The following is a 24,741-nucleotide window of genomic DNA, read 5'->3' on the forward strand; positions in this document are numbered from 1 at the left end:
ATTTGTGTTTTTTAAAGTTTGACTAAAGTTAGTGTGCCTTCAGTGCTGAACACAAGTAAATAAGTAATGCTATACAGCACGGTTTTAAGTGTGATCCTAAAGATTACTAAGTGGAGTTTAATTCACACCTTCACTGTGGGAATTAAGGGAGATATTTAGTTGTTTTTATATTTGTGTTTTTTAAAGTTTGACTTGTGTAAAAGATTTGTCTGTTCCAAGTTTTTTTTTATTATTAATTTTGTTATTAAAGATTTTTGGTTGTCTTCAAAAGTTGCAGTGACAAATGAATCCAAAAGATCTTTTTTCACTTGTAAGAATTGTGGAGTGTTTTGGATTATTAAAACGAAAACTAGTTGAAAATTTAAATGTTTGAAAAGTGTATAATTGTTGCATACAATGTTGATAGAGTTCAGTATGTTTGATATTACTATTTGAAAAATACTGACATTGTTGCTCTTTGGTATTTTCTTTTTACTTTATTGGTCAAGTGAAGATTGACCTAGTCTCAGATTTAGTGAGAGCCTTTTATTGGTAGGAGGGTCAGTATTTAGGGAACAAAATTTGAAATCTATATAAAAACTGTCTTAAGTTTATTATAATTCCGTTGTGTAACAGAGTTTATTAGAAACATTGCTGGTGAAATCATTATGTGATCAATAAAATACTGATTAAGATACTGTTGTGTGAATAAAAAGTATCTGGATGTTAAAAGTGTGTCTAATAACTTACTGTTATACAGACATAAAATACAGAAACAAAGCAATCTATTTATATTAACTGTATTTGAAAATCCAGGTGAAAATGGTGTTTTGTAAGATTGTTGTGTTTGAAACCTGATCTAGAGTATTGTGATTTTAGCAAAGAAAAATTTTTTTAGAGGTGTTAAGTATACTTGATAAAGTGAAATTTAACTGTTACTCCAATGTAATCTCTATTAACTACATTAAAATATTTTCTCAAGATTGAAGCTGTTCTCGACAAGGAATTTCTCATTATTAAATATACCTTATGTTTTTTTAGTAAAGGAAGATTTAATTTTTTTATGTAAATATTTTAATATATCTTTATTTTCACGGTTTTCTGCGTTTAGAATGTTGTTAAATTATATAATATTACTTCACTCATTGCATGATATGTTTTCTAGGTTTGGGATTATGAAACAGGGGATTATGAGAAAACCCTGAAAGGCCACACAGATTCAGTTCAAGATATTGCATTTGACCACACTGGAAAGTGGCTAGGTATGAAAACTATTCTTAGCAGTATCTAGATTAATGTAACTGTTTTAACATAAAGTTTATAGGTCAAGAACGTTAAGACTTATACTGGGTAATTCCCCATTCTTGTTTTAGACTCATGACGATTATAAACTATTGTTCTTGGTTTATCTACTATTTTAGTTTTGAAGTTTCTAATTAGATTCAGGGCTATAACCAACTAGTTTTAAAATATGATTGAGGATTGATTTATGATGATGCAAAATATTTATTTTGGTACTTAATAACATCTTCATTATTTTGTATTATATTAGGTATCAGCTTCTTTTTTTACATTACTTTAACTTATTTTCAGAATTTTTTTATCTAAATTATAGTTATATTTTTCTGAAAATTGTCTTGGAATATGGTAGACTATTTTCAGTATGAAAAATAATTATGTTGCTAATCGAGTTTACAGTGTAAATATTAATAAGTTTCTTGTGGTCATTTTTGTTATTTGTATATAAAAAAAATACAGACCAGAAGGAGCTGATGGTTAATTTGGTTCCTTTGCTTATAAATGACTGTGATGTAAATTAAAGAATAACAAACACTTAAAAAATAATGCTGAAGTGGGTTATATATATATATATATATATATGTATGTGTGTGTGTGTGTGTGTGTGTGTGTCATTCAGAATATACCTTATACACACACACGTTTCAAGTACAGGTTATTAGACTTTGGAAGTTGTATATTTAATTGTTTTATCACGTTTGTTCATTCATGTGAATGCCGAATGAAAGGTTAATATGAAAATTCATATTTTTCTTAGTATTGTTATCTTTAACCTGTTTGTGACTTTTGCTCTCATTAATTTAGAGTTGTTAGTTCTAAGATTGTTGAAAGAACAAAATGGTGTTAGTTCTAATTATATTACATTTGCAAATTTTGGGAGATGTTCAGGTGATTTTTAATTAATTAGAAGTTTCTGTGTTTGTAATGACAAATTTCTGTGAAAACTAACTAATATGATACGATATATTTTCTATAAGATTTGAAGAATTGTTGTTTAGCATAATTTTCGATCTGTTTTTGCTTTTAGTAGAATTTATTAGCAGAAGAGTTCAATTATTAATTTGTATTTCACAGTGTCTTGCTCTGCTGATATGTCTATTAAACTTTGGGACTTTCAAGTCTATGAATGCGTCAAAACAATGCATGGTAAGAGGAATTGTGTTTCTTAAATTTTTAAACATGTTCCAAAAAAAAGTACTGTAACATGTTTTTGATCACTTCAAAATGATATTGGCACGTGGAGTACCAGTTTTTTATCTTGATGTTAAACAGAAGTTATTTAAAATAATAGAAACATTTAAAGAAATCTGATCATCGTTTCGTACTGATAGATATAACTTCTTAAAAAACAATAAAAAAATTTTTTAATTTTCAGCTGAATATTTTTTTTAATATAGCTCAGAGTATTTTAGATTACATTATAAGTATTTGATTTAGTTTGAACTTACTAACTTTGAGAAATAAATTAAAATGCAAAGCTGTAACGGCTTAGTGCCCCAAATTGCAAAGAAAATTCACAAGATTTTCAGATGCATGAAACAAGTATCAGTTTCTTCAATTTTGCATTGAGAAATTAAAAAAAAGAAAATCTCAACCCCAGGTTTGATTACAGTTTGTAAGTTAGGTTTATGGGTACAAGTGTAGAGATGTCTCTGCATTTTGTAATAATTTTATTTTCCACTATGCAATATATTAGGAATATCAGCACAAAGGCAACTTTTCTTTTGTATTATTAATATAACATTATATTGCATCCTTTATGACTAAGTAACTAAGTTAAGGAACTCTATTTACCTCCATTGTTGAAGGTATGAAATAATTTATAGTAATGTGCACTGGTAGTTGTAATTTTTGTTTAGAATAATATAATTATAATAATTAAGTGTTTTTTTTCACCAATTCCACCATTTTATATTGTTATTTAACTGTAAATAAAGTGGCTGATAATAATGTTGTATAAAGTAGATTATAACAGAAAAGTTGTATTCAATATTTTCACAATGCCTTTGTAGTTCCCCATTTTTTTTTTTTTTTGTTTGCTATTGGCACATTTAAATTAAATTTTATAAAGGGCTTTAGGTCACCATCTTTTCTATAAACCTAATGATTTCTTACTTCTTTTTTATTTTCTTTTGGGTTATAAGATACAGCTTTGATTTCTTAGGTTTATATATAGTGTTTCTGTGTGAATTCCTGATTCTTAAAAACTGTTCATTTATATAAATGTCATGAACATTTTTTGTCCTAGGGCATGACCATAATGTCTCCTCTGTGACCTTTATGCCCAGTGGTGACCACATATTATCCTGCTCTCGAGACAAGACCATCAAGATGTGGGAGGTTGCAACTGGGTATGAGGTTCAATCTGTCATTTTACAATAACATATAAAGCAGTGTTTAGCAGACTAACTACTACTGATTGTGTTGTTATGTGCTACTATGTAAGAGAAGTGCCTTAATGTATTAGTGTTTAGGTCCTAAGATTTGCTGTATAGTAATGTTCTAAACTATTTTGTGAAGTGAACTGCTTTAAATTGTATAAAGAGCTTGTGTTTCTTGTTTTTATAAGCTTATCTCTCTTGAAAGGAATGAAAAAGGGGTTCCTTGTAAGTTTTTTCTCTCTCTCTTTTTTTTATGTGTTTAGGTATTGTGTCAAAACTTTTACAGGCCACAGGGAGTGGGTGAGAATGGTCAGAACTAACCAGGATGGGTCTTTGATTGCATCTTGCTCCAATGATCAGGTGAGCCAAAATGTATATGCTTTATTACCCTGAGCAATAGTCTTGTGGCAGATTTCTTCAACTGCTTGAAACTAAGTTTAAATGATCTAGAATTCAATTTGATCTTTAGAAATTATTAACCAAGCATTGCCCAATGAATAAAGTTCATGGTGTTTACAGTATTCATACTGTTTAGTTGAAGAAGCACATAAACATCAATTATACAAACGTGAGTATGTATATAAAAACTAATAATAAACTGACATTAAGCCTCTTTCTTTGAGATATTAAATAGATTCTGCATTATTTTGTGGAGTATTTTTTAACAATGTGGATGTTATTTTGTCTTACCCATTTATTTATTTGTAATATATATCATTAGAAGTAACTTGTTAACTAAGCCTACTTGGTTTATTTCAGGCCTTAGTCTGTTAATGAACAAGCTTGTAGATTGAGGCTTCAAATAAATAAGTTCAGCTTACAAGTTATTTCTAATGTCATAAAAAGTTTTTGTTAGTTTTTTTGGAAATGTAATACAAAGCACATACAAGTCAAGAATATGAGTATTGTGTGTGAAAGGAATATATTGATTGTAAACTACCATTCTACATTTACATAGTATATGTTTCTAAGGTAAAACAATGACTGACTAGAAACAGACATAACTAAAAATGACGTAGAAGTTTTTTTTTACAAGTCTATCATATAGATCTTAAAATAGTGTATAATTCTGTAATTCATTTCAGACTCTAAGAGTATGGGTGGTTACTACAAAAGAATGTAAACTGGAGCTCCGGGAACATGACCATGTAGTGGAATGTATTGCATGGGCTCCAGAGAGTGCAACCCCAGCAATCAATGAGGCAGCTGGAGCTGATGTAAGTGTTGTGAATGTGTACTAAGTCTCATTCTAATGCTCTTTTAACTTTTGTCTTCTCAATGTAAATCCTTCATCAAATCTAATCAAGATCACTTGTTTTCATCGACATTATCCATTAAGTTTCTGTTTAGTCATTATCTTCTAGTCTCTACATGAGAAAGCATTAATATTGAAGTTACATGTAAAAAAAAAAATGTTTTTTTATGTGACCTTACTTTAACTTGCTTTCTCCATATCATAAATAATGTCAACTTATTCAATTGAATTAGTATTCAAAAAATGAAAATAGAACCAAGACCTCCTTTTGAAGCCTTTCAAAACCTATATTTTTGTTCTTATTCTAAATTCCCTTTATTTTTAATCAACATAGGCCAAAAAATTTAAATTTGAAGTCAAACCTATATTCCTAACCAAAGAGTGTATCAAGGTTTTTATACTATAGTCATGATATTACATTAGTTATTCAATACAAATCCATGAAAATATAACAATTTTGTACTATTTTTGATGTGGAAAAATTACTTGGACATCATTATCAGCATCTGGCTGAATGGTAAGTCTGAGAGCTTATGAAGCTGGGTTTCGAAACCCATGGTGGACAGAGCACAGATAGTCCATTGTGCAGTTTTGTGCTCGGTAACACACAACAAAAAGAAAATCTTTATCAGCATTATTAGTGCATACATGGTAAAATCTCTGTCATCACAAAATAATGGATTTCTTAGTGGAAATTTTGATGGTTCGTATAGAAATTCACATTTGCTATTTGTCAAATATAAGTTATCAAACCATTATTTACTATATTTGTTTAGATAAAGGAAACTTTAAAAACAAAATTCATTTTGTGCAGTATTTTACCGGGAGGCTTTTCTACACAAAACAAACCTAACAGGTACATATATTTTAGTTTAACTACAACCACTAAGTAAAACATGAAATCATCAGAAACATGATGATAAAGACTGGAAAAAAAAACTGCTATCTGGAGAAGAACATTCCATCCAATGATAACGTATATATATATATATTTTTCTTATTCTTTTGTTCTTAAGCTGTATAGAAATATACTTAGTTATTTAAATGTAGAAGAAAAATAACTTTTTTTTTAGATTATGTTATTATAGATTACAAAAACCTTAGATACAAATCTGGAAAAATATGTTGGAAATGAGGCATTGAAGTTGTTTAAAAACAAAGGTTGAGAAACAACATAGAATCATGTTATACTTAAAAAAGTAATTTCTTTGGAAAAAAAAAGCTTCCTACAAAATTTCTCATCCTTCGGTGAATAATATATTGGTAGAATAAGATAAATTATTAGCCACAGGTTAAAGAAGCAAAGTGCCACTAAACTGCTACAAGCAGAAAAGCTTTTGGTTAATAGCTTCCCCTGAACATAACATTAGCAGTGCATGAGTTGAGACCAATAAATTCCCTTAACACTGTACAATAGTGGAAAATAAGTAACAATGTAAGGTGAACTGATGACCTGAAATTGTATATAATAATGTCGAAAACATTGTATTTATTTAAAATAAAAAACAACATACAATCATGTTAAGCATAAAAAAATTCTTAACATTTTCTACAAAGTTTTTCATTCTTCAGTGTATAACATATCTGCAATATATTCGTCTTAAAATCAGAAAACAATAAGTGATCCTTCTTACATTACCCAGCCACATCCCATACTGTAAGGTTTATCAGTGAAAGTATATAACACAAAGTGATCCTTCTTACATTACCCAGCCACATCCCATACTGTAAGGTTTATCAGTGAAAGTATATAACACAAAGTGATCCTTCTTACATTACCCAGCCACATCCCATACTGTAAGGTATATAACACAAAGTGATCCTTCTTACATTACCCAGCCACATCCCATACTGTAAGGTTTATCAGTGAAAGTATATAACACAAAGTGATCCTTCTTACATTACCCAGCCACATCCCATACTGTAAGGTTTATCAGTGAAAGTATATAACACAATGGCAGCTTTGTTGGATAACCTGTGATACAATCAACTTTATGGATGTCTAAATACAGGTTTTAAAATGTCCAACTTTGGTAGTCCAGGCAGACACAATTCATAGACTTTTCAAATGAAGAATACTGTAATTTTTAACTCCTTAAGTAAGTGGAGCTCTGGTTTTAGAAAAATTGTCTTAATCGTACGATTCGTTTGAGGATTTTGATATGTTTGTGCATAATAGTGTATCTTTTGTTTGTACTAGGATTACAATGACCATGTTTTAATTTGTTGTAATTAAACAAAACTGTAAAAGAAAAGAAGAATAACATACTTAAAAAAACATATATTTCAAGAAAGAAAGGTGTGAAAAGAAACAATGAAATCATCATTTCATCATGATTAATCCATAACCAAGCGAGTTATTTTTTAAAAAACGTAGTATCAAGTATCGGCAAGAGCTGAAGAGATTAGTTTTCCTTGTATCATTTCATTATAATGACAAATTAAAATCATTAAAAATTTAATCTAATAAGAGTCCATAATATTTTCGTGTTTAAAGGGTAACTAAGAACAGAAGCAAAAGAAAAAAAAATATAGGTGGATAACAGGAGAATACCTTGTTAACTCTGTATACTGGCTCAGTCATTTTGACTTTCCTTGTAACCACCATTTAACCATGAAACTATACATATCATAACTCTGCATGTGCTCTGTATCTTCACGAAATTTGACAGACTTTTAGTAAATAATACAAGTCTGTTGTACATAAAAGATCAATTTGTTTGATAAAAGTATTATTCCTAAAAACTTGCTTGTTACGGCATCAGTTTTAAGTGAAAGATGATTTTCATACTAAGAATAAAATTTACTTTTCATTTTTCGATACAGTTTTCATATTTCATTTGCTTAAATTCTAGACTCACCAAAATAAATATCAAAAGTTTTTTCTAGTAAAACTTCATACTTTGTCTTTTATTTTCTCTACCTTAATACTAATTGTAGCAAAATCATTTGTAGTGAAAGTTTAAAAATGTAAAATATATTTTTATGTTGTAGAATAACTGTAGATTGTAACAAACAACTACAAATATTCTAAACAGCCTAAGGCTCCTAACAGTTTCACATTTGCTTTCATTTAATTTTATTGTTTTATTGCTATTTGAACCATGTTTAACTAGCATAACATAGCAAGGCCAGGTGGTTAGGGCACTCAACTCGCAATCTGAAGGTCGCGGGTTCGAATCCCCATCACACCAAACATGCTCGCCCTTTTAGCCGTGGGGGCATTATAATGTGACAGTCAATCCTACTATTCGTTGGTAAAAGAGTAGCCCAAGAGTTGGAGGGTGGTGATGACTAGCTGCCTTCCCTCTAGTCTTACACTGCTAAATTAGGGACGGCTAGTGCAGATATCCCTCGTGTAGCTTTGCGTGAAATTCAAAACACACAAACAAACATAACAAAGCAATAACTTTAAAAAAAATTTCTCCTCATGAAATGCATGTTGGCTGTCATCACATGATGTAATCTGAGGTCTGTACCTTTAGTAGGGTAAAGTCTTCGAGTTACATCATGTGATGACAGCCAACATACGTTTCATTAAGTTTTGTTATTTAACCTAATAAATTATAACTCGCATTTTACTTTTTTCTGAAAAATATGCATAAAAATCAAGAAATTTAACACTTATTTCAGCCCTGAGACCCTTTGCACTCAGTTGCATGGTTTGGTAAGCCTGTTTTTTCCTCACTATGTTGGTTATCCAAAAATATTTCATGTAGCTTTCAAATATGCAGATTAGAACACAAAAAGTATATCGGGCACTAGAATAGAATGTTCTAAAATGATAAGAATTTATCTAGCTTTTTAACTAACCTATAAATAGGTTAAAAAATCCCATTACTGCTTGGATCTTTAGTCTAAATCCATCAAGCTCTCCTGGTGAATACTAGAATAAAACAGACAATGATCTGATTTATGTAGTTTAGAATACACTATATTTGTTATAAACATGCCTAATAGCAATGTCAGAGAGAATTATTGACATTTCTTGTAAGACAGAGTATATAGGAAGGGTGTGTCAATGTGGTTTGAACAAATACTCTGATATCTCAGTAAAGTAGAAGTAAAGTATATTTTGGCTTTTTAATATTTATACTATGGTTGAACAATTTGAAGCCCTTATAAGGGAATAGAAAAAAAATCTGTTAAAGAGAATTCACTGCACCACAGTGTCATGTGACTCATAGAGGTGCAGATTGAAAACTTATCTAAATATTTCCTTTTGTAATTAAGAAATTAAAATTTAAATAAAAAAAAATTGAATTATAAACTATGTGTTGATGCTAAGATTATTAACATGCATTGATAATAAAGTAGTTTAATTAAATATTGAATGTAACCCTTTCAAAAGGCTGTTAGATGCTCATTTTGACCAACCCATATCCAGAGAGCTAATATATTTCCTGTTCAACTTTTGAATTGTTCCCTTTATTTTATACAACTTAATAAGAGTATTTTAAGTGTCTAAACAAATGGACATTTTTAAGTTGCTATAAATATTGCTAAACAGGTGTAAATTTTACAACTTGATATAGATAGGCTAAATAGGTGTACCTTTGTTTAACTTATTACAAGTACAGCTGAACAGGTGTATCTCTCAACTTGCTACAAGTATAGTGAAACAGGTGCACATTTTTCAACTTATTACAAGTACAGCTGAACAGGTGTATTTCTCAACTTGCTACAAGTATGGCTAAACAGGTGCACATTTTTCAACTTATTACAAGTACAGCTGAACAGGTGTATTTCTCAACTTGCTACAAGTATGGCTAAACAGGTGCACATTTTGAAACATGCTCTAGGTATGACTAAACAAGAACACGTTATGTAAATTTATATAGGCATGGCAAAGTTGGTGCACATTTTTGCTATATGCCTTGTCTAAGACTAAACAGGTTCATATTTAGTAACTTGTCACAGTTCCCAACTTTTGGAAAGCTTTTATGGGAGATTGGACACCGATTTCAACAAAATAAAGTGTTGTGCTTTAGATTATCATTGATATAATTTCATTGGTTTGTATAATAATAATTTGTTTTTTTTTTACAATTTCAAATAATGTTGAAGTTGTAAGATGAAATGTGAGGATGAAAATGTTGTAGCTGTACCCTAACTGCACTTAGAATCTTACAAGTTGGAAATTTGTTGATATTTACATCAAGTAGCTATAGCTTATTTTAAGTAAACATCTGTCTTCTGAACTTTCATACTTATTATATATTCATAGTTGTGTTGATTGATGAATAATTTATAAAACAGAACAAAAGAGGAGCTAGGATTGGTCCATTCTTGGTGTCCGGATCTCGAGACAAAACTTTGAAAGTGTGGGACATCAGCACTGGCCTCTGCCTTTTTACTATGGTAGGTGGGCTTATACTTTATGTACAGATATTAACTGTTTAATATTGGTATAATAGTGTATAAGGTAAACTGTTGTTGGGAAAAATATCTTGCCATATAGGTTGAAACTATGGTATTACATGCAAGGAAGAAGATACCGTTTATTGAAATCTTCTGCTAGAAAACATTTCATAAAAAAAGGATGGCAATGGGAGGAACTTAAGCAAAACATGGAAACCTTCTGCTAGAAAACATTTCATAGAAAAATGGATGGCAATGGGAGGAACTTAAGCATGACATGAAACCTTCTTCTAGGAAACATTTCATAGAAAAAGGGATGGCAATGAGAGGAACCTAAGCAGGACATACTTTAGTGAAATAGTTCATTAGATTATATAATGTGTACAAATAATCAAGCACAGATATGTCTTATTAACCATTTGAGTTCTTTCATGGAAAATCTTGTATATATTGTGAACCGTGGTGTTTGTCTGATTATGGCGGCCTCTCCCTGCGCTGCATTGGCAAAGCTCAACATTCATTTTTGAAATGTCGGGAGAACAGGTATGAATAATGTTTATGCCAAATTTTATTTCACAAGCAGAATATTCTACACTAAATTATCAGGAATTAATCACACTATCATTCATACTTCAAAATGTGATGTAATTTAAAGATCACAAATGTACATTTATCATATGTTATTGTTGAGTGGCTCTTAGCATGACTGAAATGCTCAACAATTACCTTTTGAGGTGGGCGGTATTATTGGCACAGAACTTTGGCTCTGAGTGAAACAAAGAGTGCAACACAATTAACCTTATTAAAGTCCGTGAAATAATTTAAGTTCATAGATTAACTTTAAACTTTTCCCATCACTGGGGACAGGTAATTTTGCTTGTGTTACATAAAGGTTTTAGCAACCAAACTACAAGTACTCAGTTGTTTATAGTTGAAAGCTAGTTTTAAAGAGTTTTTTTTTTCAATTATTTAAACTGTTTACGGGAGTGTGAGGTCCATACTAAACCCATTGAATTTTTATATAAAGTTTTCTAAATTATTTATGTACCAAGTTACTTGTTAGTCCATTATTTTGTTCATTACAAAGTTACTAAAATACATATGTCACACACAAAACTTTAAATAAAAATACTGTCAATAATTCAGTTAATTTGCTATTTGCTACTGAGGTAACCTGTGCATGTAAGAAATTTCAACCTGTGAAATCTGGCTCGTAGTGAAAAGTTTCAGTCCACTAACATTCTGGTTCATAGTTGTACACGTTTATCACCACTTGATGTCAGTGTTGAAGTTATTTCAAAATGTTTGTTTCTGTGGTTTATTGTAATACTGAAGTATCTTTCTGCTGTAAAACTTGAAATGAAATTGGACTTTTATACAGTTCGGTCTGTTCAAGTAATGTCTGTGATTCTCAAGAAATATGCTTTCCTACTTCATCTTATCCTGTATGACAGGACTGAAAGGAAGTGAACTTTTTTTATGAAGCAACACCATAACTTTTTATGATCTTTAAAAAAAATTGTTGAATCTGACAGTGCTTGTTTTAAAAATCTTATAAATTGTTGTGAAAATGTTTTTTTCAGAGATACCAAGATAAAAGGCTTCTTAATTTTTTTCCCAAGTAAAAAAAAAGTTATTGGTATTGTGGAACTAAAACTTAATTTTTTTGTAAAAAGGTCAAACCATATACTTTGAAGTAAAATTAAATTCCGACCTATCCATATTATGGTATTAAAACAACTAAATGCCAGTTTTATTTATGGCATTAAAGCTGGCCATAATTAAAAAATGTACAGTCCCCAAAATGTTTTATAATACTTCATGATTTCGCTTAATTTCTACTGATAGTTGTAATTATAAATCAGTGTCCTGTCCTGAACAGAAAGGATGGCATACTAGTGCAAATAATGTGAAATAGCCATTTTATGTTATAAACATAGAGCTGATTCTCTACTTGTTTATACTTCTAGTGGCGAAGGTATGTAGTTATTGACACATCTAATAAAGTATGTAAGTTATACATAAACAAATCTTGAAACATTGACAACTTGTAGGTACAGTAAAAATGTCTAATTTTGAGTGCACTTAACTCGGAAGGCAAGCTCACTTTTATCCACTATATGTTTTTCATAGAAAAATATGGATACACTTTGTTAGTACCTGATTATAAAATGTACTTTCTGGCAGTCAAAAACTTTGTGTTTCTTAATGTACTTAAATTTCAGGAACAGTAAATTTTCTGTATGCTCTTCTAGATCAGTTTAAGTTAGGAATGTTAAACAAGTATAGCAATCACAATAATATACCTAACAAAATACTTGATAGTATATTATACTAGATATTTAACTTTAAAGCTCATTGCAGAAATTCATTTTATTTTAAGAAAGTGTTGGGAAAAAAAAGAAGTAAAAAGTAAATGATTTAGACTTGATTTTAATATTATCATGATTAAGTATTATTATTATACAGGTTGGGCATGACAACTGGGTGCGAGGTGTGAAGTTCCACCCAGGTGGCAAATACATCATCAGTGCTTCAGATGACAAAACCCTACGAGTGTGGGATATTAAGAACAAACGCTGTTCAAAGACTCTGGATGCCCACACACACTTTTGTACCTCATTAGGTAAAAGTCGATTCTATTACACACTTCTTTCTCTTCCTTACTTCAAATATTTAATACAAACTATGTGTACAAAGATCTAGACTTGGATTCATGTCTTATTTTTTCTTTGTACATTATTTCATTATTGTACTTAAAAAGTTGTTGTTGTTATTAAGCACAAGGATACACAGAGGGCTATCTGTGCTCTGCCCACCACAGGTATCGAAACCCAGTGTCTAGCATTGGTAAGTATTTTGTGTACTTGAGAATGATTGAAACGTCATACCTGTTCTAAAAAACAAATATTACTTACTGTAAAAACTGTAAATTGTAATAAAATATATTTTTTAAGTGTTCAGGGTAAAGCTAGTCTGATAATTTACATTCTCTTTTGTTGTTATTTTTTAGTGAAGGTGAAAAGCCAGTATTTTTGATTCTGTTCTTTTTGTTTCAGATTTCCACCGGAATGCCCCTTATGTAGTCACAGGCAGTGTAGATCAGTCAGTCAAAGTGTGGGAATGCCGTTAAGAGGTTTTCTAAAGCTGCAAACTTCCTCGTGGAAGTCTTTTTTTAGTTCAACTCACTGTGAATATTTTCTGTGATTAATGCTTTTCCCTCATTAGTTTACCTACATTTTTGATTTTATCTTCTTTTCCCAGTCTTTAATTGCAGCTAGCTACTGTTCATACTTAATTCATATTTTGTTACCAAGTATACATTTTAACATTCTGCTGTCTGTTCCTTTTTTCACTCTGATTTGAATTTATTAAAGTACAATGGATTAAGAGAAAAAAAATGCTATTAGGGAAGAGCAGCTTTAGAAACTTGCAAGATGTAAGGAGCTTTTGATGTTGTATGTATAACAGTAACTTTAATTAAGGTATTACAACAAAAAATACATTGCCAAACTCTTAACATTTTGAACAGAATTGTTTGTCCTGTAGAGAGTAAATGAATGTGATGTTCCTTGTTCTAATCTTAATCCTTGTGTTCTTCAAATGTATTCTTGATAAAGTATATAAAAACGTTTTAAAGTGCCACTTCAACAGAGAAGGTACTGTATTTAGTCATTATTTAGGTGCATTAGCTTTAGAGATAAGCAGCGTTAGAGATGGTTGAAGTCTAAAGTTTGTTAGTTGTTAGAGGGCACTTTAAACTTACGTGTAGTTTAAAAACAATTCTGAAATAAATGGTACCAGTGCCAGTTGGTTTTGCACATCGTGTACAGTAAAATGAGGTTGCATTAGCAATGGAATTTCTGTTACAAGTGGTGGAATATAACTATTAATCAATGCTTTTTTTTTTATATAAGGAGCAGGTGAATTTTTTGACTGAAGTGTTTTAAATCGAACCAAACTCTATGGTTGTTTCACTTGTTTCCAGAAATATTATTTATCAGTACTTAGCTTGTAAATGAATGATATCTGTATGGAATTTATGATGTAATGAAGATTGTAAAATATAATATTATTACTGAATTATTTTCAATATTGTACTATTGTATGGCACTGGTTTATAATAGTGGTTTTCTGTTCTTTAAAGACTGCAGGTGATTTAGTACAGTATTGTGTGAGCTGGCAGAAAATAAATATATTTTCACTTTCCGTGCCGTTGACTTCAAAGTTTAAAATCCTTTAACGCTCAGGAGTAAATAGGAAACATCACCTCATTGTTTTATTTTTAAAGTCTTCTTTCTCGGATAAAGTAGTTCATTGTTGTGAGCCTCCATTCCAAACCTCAGAGCAGCATCAGTAGGTAAGCATGACACTGTGTTGTGTATTGATACTCTCTCAGCTTGTGCCAATATCATTGGTGCAGGTTTGATGACTCACTCAGACCTCTCAGTTTTTGGACTCGGTAAAGGGAACTGTAAATATCACTCTGTTTAGGCATTGACTCTAACCATCTGATTTAACCAAAATGTTCTTTTCCTTCTTGTTTAAAAAACAAGCTGACCTTAACTGTATCTTTGTAATGTTTCAAATCTTTAAATAATACGAAGAACAACATTAATCCTTTGCTTTTCAAAAAACTACGCTTGGTACACTCATTATTTCTGTTGTTCTTCAATAAAATATATATATAAGAAATTAATCAGATATAAAAGCTTTGATGTTTTGTCTAATTTTTCCTGGTGCCTAAAAATTCAAAATGGTTGGCTTTTAAAGTGTTAAAAAGTAAAATCATAAATTTTAATGATAGGTGAGCCTCGTGTGTCTGTACCAGATAATTGCGAATAATGCTTCAATGATAGCCACACCCCCTAGCTTATCTATACTCTGATAAACAGTCTAATAATATTTTCTTACTGTTTGTGTTTTATATTAATATTACTAGTAAACCATGAACATCAGTTTTTAATAACTATTTTTTTATATTTCATACAATATACTTCTTGTGTATGCTGTAACTAGTTTTTTTTTTAAGATAAATTAATGTTGAGTATCTTTGTAGACGTTAGTTTTGGCTACCTTTCTATACATTTAAAACACAATGCAGTTAATTTTAATTAAAAAATGGAATTTGTCATACTGTAGTATCAGTTGTGGGTTTTTTTTCAGTTCTCTGTAAGTTTATTTCAAATGAATGCAACTTCTAGGTATGTGTCTGGAACACAGGTGAAGTACGAGTCGTATTGGTAGATAGTAAGTATTCACTGTGGTGCAATGGCTGGGAGGTCAGAGTTTTGAATTCAAAAGCTTTGCTTTCTCTCAGTATTCAGAGAGAAGAACCTTGGGGTCAAAGCTAAAGCTTCAAAATTGCGTTGTTATGCTTAGCATAATTTTAAAGTAAAACCTTATATTTTGGGTTAATTTTCTTTTTTGTGAAGCTTAGTATTTATGTGTTTGTAGAATAAGTTTTTGCTTTGGGATGAGCATTCAGAATAATTCTGTAAATAAGATGCTTTAGTGTGATGTTCTTTATGTATATTTTACATCTTTACATAAAAGTGCACTGACAAAGAGATCAATTTATTTCCTGAAAGAAAATTATTTTTTCATCATAATGCATAGAACTCATTCTCATTACTATGTATCATGAAACTACAGGGAAGTTTCTTCTAGAATAGCGTTCACACGTTTGGGCCCACCTCAGAAGTGGCAGAATGTTTTAACTTCAACCAGTACAAGTTGGAAAGATCAGCCATCAGATTAAGGGATTGACTTCTGAGTGGAGACAAAATGCTATCACTGAATTTATGAAAGAATTATGTATCATACACTGTGTTTTGCTTGTGATTAATAATTTGTGTTGAATGAAATAAAATATGTGAGTTTAGTCATTTAGTATATCAGCTGCTCATTCCTTGATTAATTATTGAGATATCAGTTTGCACACTGAGAGCAAATTCCATTGAATTGTTTAAAATACTCAAGGTTTCCACAACTTGTATTAACCAAACTAAGAAGTTGTTAGTTTGTATACAGAACATTCTGCATGAAAATGCAAAGAGTCTTACAGCTCATTTTGTTATAGTCTCCTATAACTCTCCTTGTTACGGTTCATTTCCTGTAGCTAACATTCTTACAGAACTTGCATTTTTTTTTAACTTTAACTGGTGTTGTTATAGTTAACTTCTAATCTCCTATAGCTCATCTTAGTACAGTCTCTTACAGCTTACCTTGATATAGTTAATTGTAAGTCTCCTATAGCTCATCTTGGTACAGTCTCTTACAGCCTACCTTGATATAGTTAACTTCTAATCTCCTATAGCTCATTTTGTTAGTCTCTTACAGCTCACCTTGATATAGTTAACTTCCAATCTCCTATAGCTCATTTTGTTACAGTCTCTTACAGCTCACCTTGATATAGTTAACTTAAAGTTTCCAAATATAACAGATCTCTAATCATGAGTTTCCAAGTTATGGATGATAGAATAGATCAACTAACTTTATAATAAACCCACTTAACCTGTGAAATTAGATACTAATTTAGTACAATTGATTATAAATATATATGCCAAAGCTCAAGGACAACTACCTTTATACAGCATACAAGTCAAATATTTTCATAACAAATAATATAAAGTAGATGTAAAACAATTTGTTTAATGTGTATTAAATAACCTTTCTGCTTAACTGTAATGTTAATATTCTACATAATAAGGGCTATCAGGACCCCCTACCTTTTCCATACCTTGGCAATCACTTCAGTCATGTCTAATGATATGTAGCAGTAACTAATCAAAACCTAGAAGTATCCAGTAGCAGTCTCCTGTTGAGATTTACTCGTGGCAGTCGATCTTGCTGTTTCAGATGATAAGATAAGCATGGAAGCTCCAGCTGAATCTGAAAAATGGGAAGACATCAAGCACCTGCAACATCACATTAGAAATGCTGAAGACTGGTGGGCGAAAGGGTTGACTGGCATAGAAGAGTCTGGTACACCGAACAAGTACCACCTGACTCGAAGATAAAGATGATCTTTCCCTCCTCTAACTCCAAGGGCAGCAAACTATCATGGGATCACACTGCTGTAAATCTCTAGTAAAGTGTTAGTCTTTACTCTGTTTTCATGAGTGATAAAAAGACTGTTGGAGAAACATCACCATGAACAAAGTGTGTTCACCCCAACTGACGTACTGTAGATTGTCATTGTCACACCAGATGCTCTCAAGAAGACAAAGAAAGTTTGTCCAACTTTCTTGGATAGCCTATATGGATCTTAAAGCAACTTTTGACTCCATGGATAGAGAAGTCATCTGGCTTCTTCTTAAGAATATTGGTATTCCAACAGTGACTATTAATCTGATGAAAGTTCTTGTATACTGATACCACTAGCTGGGTAATATGCTTTGATTCTTTAAAGACCTCTAACAGTATATGGCAAGGATGTACAATTGCCCCCAAATCTCTTCCTTTTTCTCATGGGCTGCATACTTCAGTGCACGATGCAAAGATCTCTTAGGTAATAAAGTACTGACTGATCTGGATTATGCTGATAATGTAGCATACTTGTCCAAGATGCTTGAGACTGCTGTTACCCCTGGATGTCATGTAGGATAAGGCCTCTGCTTTTGGTACCAAGATTAACTGGTCTAAAATGAAATTTCGAACAACTTCGGCACCAACATCTACTATCAAATAACCTGAAATCAGCAGGCAACAATGTCAAGATTGTTGGCTTGTTCACCTTGAGCAGCAGCTTTAGTTAATTGATGCATATGACAGGGAAGTAAAGTATCACCCTGGAATATAAAGAAACTCCTGCTGTAACAGCCCTGTATATTGTCAGTTTTACTTTACAGATGTGAAAGTTTGAAAATTATGGTCGTCGTGCAAAAGAGGCTGAACAGTGCCTGTACAAAATCTACTGTCACCATGTTACAACTATGGAAGTCTGAGAAAGACCCAATATGCTACCACTTTCTGAACTAATCAGCAAACAGTGTCTCCTTCGAGTAAACGAGATTCGGAATGAAAAACAAAATATAAGGGATTTTCTAGGAAGATAAAGAACCACATATGTTGGTAATATATTTATTTGTCAATACAAAAATAAAGGAACAAGTAATATTAAAATTAATTTGTGTGAAAAAAAAATTCTTTTAACAGACAAGGAAAATAAGTAGTAATAGATATCACTTCAAATACCTTGACATATGTAAGAAACTGTCACTTCTATTTTCTTATAATAATATTGATTGTTGGAGTCACAATCAAATGGTACATAATATTAAGGAACATCAGAAAAGTTATAAAATGCTTTAAGTAACAAGTGATTTTTAGCCTTTCTCTGACACTGAGCATGGCCCTAGGGTTATCGTGCAGGACTTGGTATGGGGTTCCATGGTTCACATCCCATCGCCACAGATTTAAAAAAACAAAATCCACATATGCATTATAAAAGTGACAATCAAGTTCTACTATTTGGGCTGAAAAAAAAAAAGAGTAGCTCCAAAGTTGGCAGCTGTTTTCCCCCTTAGTCTATCATTTCAAAATTAGGGATGGCTAGTGCAGATAGTCCTGATGTAGCTGTGCATGAAATTCAACAGAAAAAAAAAAATTCTCAGATATCTTATTAAATACGTGTAAATAAAATTTAATCAAGAATAGCATTTCCAACATGCACACATATATAATAATAGCCAATTCTTATGTTTCTATTACTATAGATCTAAGATACAAGCTTATTAATTCTATAAAGTATATGAGCCAGGTGTGATCTAGTGGTTTGCATGTCAGAAGATCCACAATCACCCTTTCAGAAGAGTCGCATTATTTCCATTCAAAGCCCTTGTGACAGTTAGTAGTTCAAAACTTGAACCCTAGACGTTCCTGACCAGGTTGCTCAACCTATGTGCCACTCAGAATGAAAATACAACTACCAATGCTATAAATATTTAAAAACCTTTACAATATATTTGATGGTGGTGAACATAACTTATTGAATTTGTAAATGCTAATATTTATAACATAATCATAAGCAAGATTAGTGTAAGCTAGAAATTAGCATAATATTCTCAAGATTTTAATAAATAAAGAAGGAACACAATGTTTTACCAAGTTAATTAAACATTTTCAAGTGGGTTAATTTACTGTAGCAAAGCTATTATTATTAGTCACTAGGCTGAAGCTACAAACAAACATCCTTCCAAAGAACAGTGGCACCCCTACAGGTTTTAACTCCAAGTATTAAAACTGTGTGAAGTTCAGTGGAAGGGATTACATCCCATCAAAGTATTTTTGAGGTAAAGATGGCCAGATGTGATTGTATTGTCCTTAAGTAAAGAAATTCAGGGTAGCCATTGTTTATGTATAAAACGACCAGAAGCATTACATTTACAGCCTTTCTATCTCTAAGGTGTATAATTATTTGATTCTCACAAATGCTCTTAACCCTAGTGTGCCATAATACTGATAAGCATATCAAATTTGTCATTTAGAATTATCTGTAATAAATGTTATGTTTCTTGGTTAGATCCTGTAAAATCATCATAAATGCTGGTTGAACCTGAATGCGTAATACTGGATTATCCACATATCTGTCAAATTATTCAGATTTTTCAAGTTACATGTACTGAAGTTGAAAGGAAGCATGCCAGTTATAAAGGTGAATACATAATAAAAAAATTGTAAGATTCAGATTTATTCAAACCTGCACATAATTATTTTTTTAAAGAATGCAAGTTTCACTTAAAAATAAGGAAAGTATTTAACCACTGTAAAAAAAATAAAAAAGTTTGACACTTAATAAATAGCTAGAATTAAAGCATACAAAATAGTAGTCTTCCACATACTTTTATCTACACATTGTAACAAATTCTCCAAGGTACCAACAAGTTCAATTTGTAAGTTGAGTCAGTTACTTAATATTCACAATGCATAAGTATTGTAGGTCACCATAAGTGCTCCTCTTAACAGGATGTTTTTTTTTAAATTAGGATAAACATGTGAATGTTATAAAATATTCTTGAGTTAGATATACAAGATATAGATGAAAAATAAATTATACTTCCCAAATCATTCAGGAAGATCAATAATAAGGTTACTATCATCAGGACCTGCTTGAAATCCAGCTTTTGGGGATGATCCCTGAGCCAGAACATCACTTTCACTGGGAGAAGGAAAAAAAAAAATTGTTGTGAGTAACAGGTTTATTAAAAAACAAAACAAACTTGAGTATGTCCAGTTTCTGGTAAAAACCGTCAAGAGTAAACTATTAGAGCATTCGTATTCAAAATCATAATACAACTTTATAGTTTCGTAATTGTATCACGTAATATTGAACGCCTCGGTATTGGTAAATTAGTTAACATTCAATGCACTATTCAGATCACCATAGTGCATTTTTTATCATAAAATATAACCATGAATATGATTTCCTACACCTACAAATATATCACATTTGGTAATCTTAAATCTCATGGCCATATATATAATGTAAGGTAATATTTTGAAATTTTTGCTGAGTGATTCCAGACAAAAAGTCTTTCACATGCAACATCTACTATTCGTCTATGTATGTGTTTAAACCCAAGCTATAACTCCAAATAATTGATGTCAACATTTTTATAGCTTAACCACCCAATAATAGTTTTCAGCGATCCATATAAATATTATATTGACTGAAAAACGTGAATCATAACTTATAGTAATGAAATAAAGAGCAATTTAACAACTTTTGAATATCTTCGACACTTTCACATACGATGAGAAATGATGATTGTCAGTCAAAATGAAACGCACCTTTGATTTGAAAGATGCTAGGAGAGTACGAGAGAAGTGATATCAAGTTTGAAAACAATCTCTTAACTAATTATTTTAACATAACTATTTCCGTAGTTGGTTTTATGTTTTTTTTTTCCCAGTCAAACAAATATATATTCCAATTTAGAACCTCAAAATGTTTTGTACATGAACACTGCAAGTCTGGACCAAAATCAAAACACTAATAAATACGCCAGTTTTATTGTATTGACTGTGAAAACCAGAGGAAAGTTTTTCCATATAGTATATTAATGGATAAACACTTAAATATATAAAACTTTTTGATTTTTAAGTAGTGTACCACATGAAAACTTGCTAAAAAAAACACTTAAATTGCAAAAGAAAGTATTTATGCAACGTAAAGATTTCGCTAAGCTGAGAACAGCAACTGTCGATTATTTGGATGAATCATTCTATATGTATATATACACAAGACAACTAATTTCTTGAAGGTGAGCTTGCCAATCAATTTAGTTGTGCCTTAGACATTTGGACAAATAAATATTGTTCATTTCCTCCACAATTTTCATTTTACGAAGCTTGTGTATGAGTTCATTAGATATACTATACTAAGTAATTCAAAATATTTTTACATATTTGACAAACATTATCAGATTTGTTACAAGTATAATTCTACATCATTGGAAGAAATTTTCAATACACTAGTAAGTATAGGCTGGATAGTTTTACGTTGAGGTAAACAGTATTAAAAAATCACAGGAAGGAATATACAACTAGTTTAAATAGTACTTATTTTATAGTATTTTGGCACTTGTGTATAAAGTTAAAATGATAAATAATATTCAACATTAAACTGGTACACAATTAAAAACATTTTATTTAGGCCTTCAAAAAGTTGACGACTCTATATGTTTCGACGTTACAATGTCATCCTCGGGAGCCTTTAGTACTTATTAGTTTACACCTAGTAAAAACTAAAACTTTTTTAAAATCATATATATATATATATATATATATATATTTTACGGTATTAGAATGGTGTTCTTCAGTTAAGATTTCTGCTTATATGGGAACACAGATAGTCTGGATTAATAGTAAGCTGGATAAAAATAAATGTGACAAAGATCAACAGATACTGGTAAAATATAGAAGTCTATATATATAACAAAAGTGACAATGATTAATAAAGATATAGACATCTACATTGAAAAACAAGATAAAGACCAGTAGAGATAGGAGCCTATACCAACAGAAATAGAATCAAAAATAAAGTATAAATCATGTGTAACAGAAGTTGCCTGTAAAAATGTTTTCAGAAGACTGGTATATAGCAAAAGATGCTTTTAAATATGTAGCCTTTGGAAATCAGAAAAACAAACAAAAACATCCCAGACGTAACCTACAGTCACTCTTAACAGTCTGTCCTATAATGTAATATATAATGATTTATTTGACAGGTAATGCATGGATCCTAAACCACTCAACCTCATTTCAAGATAGATTTATTAATACTTAATTGCAAATATCACTTAAAATATTTGTAGGAATTACTGGAATGCTCTGAATATACAGATCTTCATCAGTTATATATATTTCTGGCTCAAAGTACTATAAAGAGAATTTCACTGTTAAAATTGTCATTATGAAAACACTTTTGTGAAATACATGTACAAGTCCAAAAAAAATGCCAGAATTATACCAGTAAGCATCTGGCTTAAATTTAGTGTGATTAGATAGAAAAGAAAGAAAAATACAGTGGAAGAAATTAAAGTAAATAGTATTCAACCAATATTAACTGATGGAAGTGGATAAAAAAAGTTCCGATTTGTACAATTCTGAGATTTAATTATACATATAAAAAAGTCTAAAATATCTTTATTTTCACACAGTTACAATATTGATTGCAAAATAAGTTCACAAAATGTAGAAAGAACATTATACTTTGATAACACTCCAAGAATAGTGATAATGAAGATTCATCTGTTGTACTGGAAACGATTAGCACCTTCAATAATAGCTTACTTATCTGGTCCTGTGGGTTCATTGCTAAACAATTCAGCTGGTACTGTGAGTGGGGTCTTTTCTGGGATAAGATCTCGAAGAGACTTTTTGGCCTCAAGATGGCGTTCTATTTCTTCAGCAGTCATATGTCCATCACCTTGAGAGAGAGGCGGGGCATCCTGAACTTCAGGGGGACGTGTTTGTTGACTGACTAATTAACAATGATGAAAACTGTACTGTATATTTATTGTAACGAAGTACTTCAATATGAACATTAAAAACTTGAACTTCAATGACTGAAATTAGAAATATAAACAATTAACATTCTATATTTTAGCCAATGAGGTTAACTCACTGAATAATCTTAAAATTGGATACAAGTTATGAAAACAAGATTAAGTCTAAGAAATTTTAATCACTGCGTAAGGTTTACAGAACAAGAGTACTTTGTTATCTAGTAATTTTTCAAATAAACGTTTCACTTATCACAGTATCTTTGCCAATTGAAATGTTTTGAAATCATCAGTTTGAATTTATATAATTTAAATTTTTAGTTTAAAAAATACAAAGATGCCCCACATAACCATCATATGGGTGAATGTGTAGTAATCACAACATTAAACCCAATGCACATGTGCTTAGTCTTTGTACCAATAGAGATTCAATGATCTAATATGGAAGAACTAGGTGCAAGCTAGGATGTCTCTGAATTCACTTTTTTTCTATATTTATCAAAATTAATTTTGCACAGTTTTCTACAAACCAAAGATAATAACATTTTGAACTAGCATCTGTTATTTCATCAGCATACTTAACTTTATGTATCTTGGGCTATTCGTGTGTTGCCCATGGTATTTTCTCATCATGCCAGGTTTACTTGTAAATGTTGCAACATCTGAAGTAAGTTTTAATAACTGGCAAGGTCTGTCATTATAATAATAAAAAAGGCATTCGTTGTTATTTTACTAATTTATCTACTCACTGTAAGACTTGTTTTTATGCATTGTTAATTTCGTTTAGCATACATATGCATGCAGGAAAAGTCAGATATAAATAAGTTCTAATTGTTAAAGTTACCTTGGTAAACCTACAGAACACATTCCTTAAAGAGTTCACTAAAATAAATCTAATCACCTATGATGTGAAAAAAGGATTGAGCATGCGACTTAAAGGAATGAAATCAAAATCAGCAGCCAAACTGGTAGCTACACTTATGGCACTGATAACAATTTTACAGCAAATATTCATTCATTAATTAGCTAGGCCACATTTTTGGTTCCTCCTTGTGACATGATGGTAGGTAAAATATTATTCAGAACAAACCTATATTTTAAGAACCAACCAGATTCTTTAAAATATATGGTGGTAGTTTTTCCTCTATAAAACAGTGTTACTAACTTCTTTTATAGTTACGCCATGGAATCTAAATTAACAGTTTCTTGTCATCACCCATATGCACTCGGTACAGCCATATCATGCATCATTAATTATGCTAATTGCTTAAGCTAATATCACGTGATGCTAAAAGTTCTTCAATTAGGAGAATGTCATAAAATTTAGCAAAATTGTGCTTAAAAGTTGGCAATGAATAATAACCAATCACCCGTATGATTCTTTTGAAAACTTGAGCTAGAAACTGCTAATCTAGTTCGCTTGGCTTAACCAATACTTATGTATCTGCACATGCTT

At 30.9% G+C, this 24,741-nt stretch overlaps 2 protein-coding genes across 3 annotated transcripts in view; one reads left to right on the forward strand and one right to left on the reverse strand.

Moving 5' to 3' along the window:
* Window positions 1–16,170, forward strand: part of LOC106464025 (lissencephaly-1 homolog) — a 69,608-nt gene extending 53,438 nt beyond the window's left edge. For both annotated transcript variants that reach the window (XM_013924132.2, XM_022391672.1), the window contains 8 exons: window positions 1,145–1,241; window positions 2,353–2,424; window positions 3,527–3,629; window positions 3,923–4,019; window positions 4,745–4,876; window positions 10,174–10,275; window positions 12,745–12,901; window positions 13,335–16,170. In XM_013924132.2, the coding sequence (XP_013779586.1) occupies window positions 1,145–1,241; window positions 2,353–2,424; window positions 3,527–3,629; window positions 3,923–4,019; window positions 4,745–4,876; window positions 10,174–10,275; window positions 12,745–12,901; window positions 13,335–13,408 (834 nt within the window). In that variant the 3' untranslated portion in view covers window positions 13,409–16,170. The remainder of the gene's footprint in view (window positions 1–1,144; window positions 1,242–2,352; window positions 2,425–3,526; window positions 3,630–3,922; window positions 4,020–4,744; window positions 4,877–10,173; window positions 10,276–12,744; window positions 12,902–13,334) is intronic.
* An 836-nt stretch (window positions 16,171–17,006) lies between these two features.
* LOC106464022 (INO80 complex subunit E-like) overlaps window positions 17,007–24,741 on the reverse strand; it is an 18,564-nt gene continuing 10,829 nt past the window's right edge. The window contains exons 7-8 of the mRNA XM_013924129.2: window positions 23,074–23,263; window positions 17,007–20,437 (exon numbers count right to left, since the gene is read on the reverse strand). Of these exons, the coding sequence (XP_013779583.1) occupies window positions 20,344–20,437; window positions 23,074–23,263 (284 nt within the window). The 3' untranslated portion in view covers window positions 17,007–20,343. The remainder of the gene's footprint in view (window positions 20,438–23,073; window positions 23,264–24,741) is intronic.

This window comes from Limulus polyphemus, unplaced genomic scaffold, assembly GCF_000517525.1.
Source record: "Limulus polyphemus unplaced genomic scaffold, Limulus_polyphemus-2.1.2 Scaffold1543, whole genome shotgun sequence".
Classification (NCBI taxonomy): domain Eukaryota; kingdom Metazoa; phylum Arthropoda; class Merostomata; order Xiphosura; family Limulidae; genus Limulus; species Limulus polyphemus.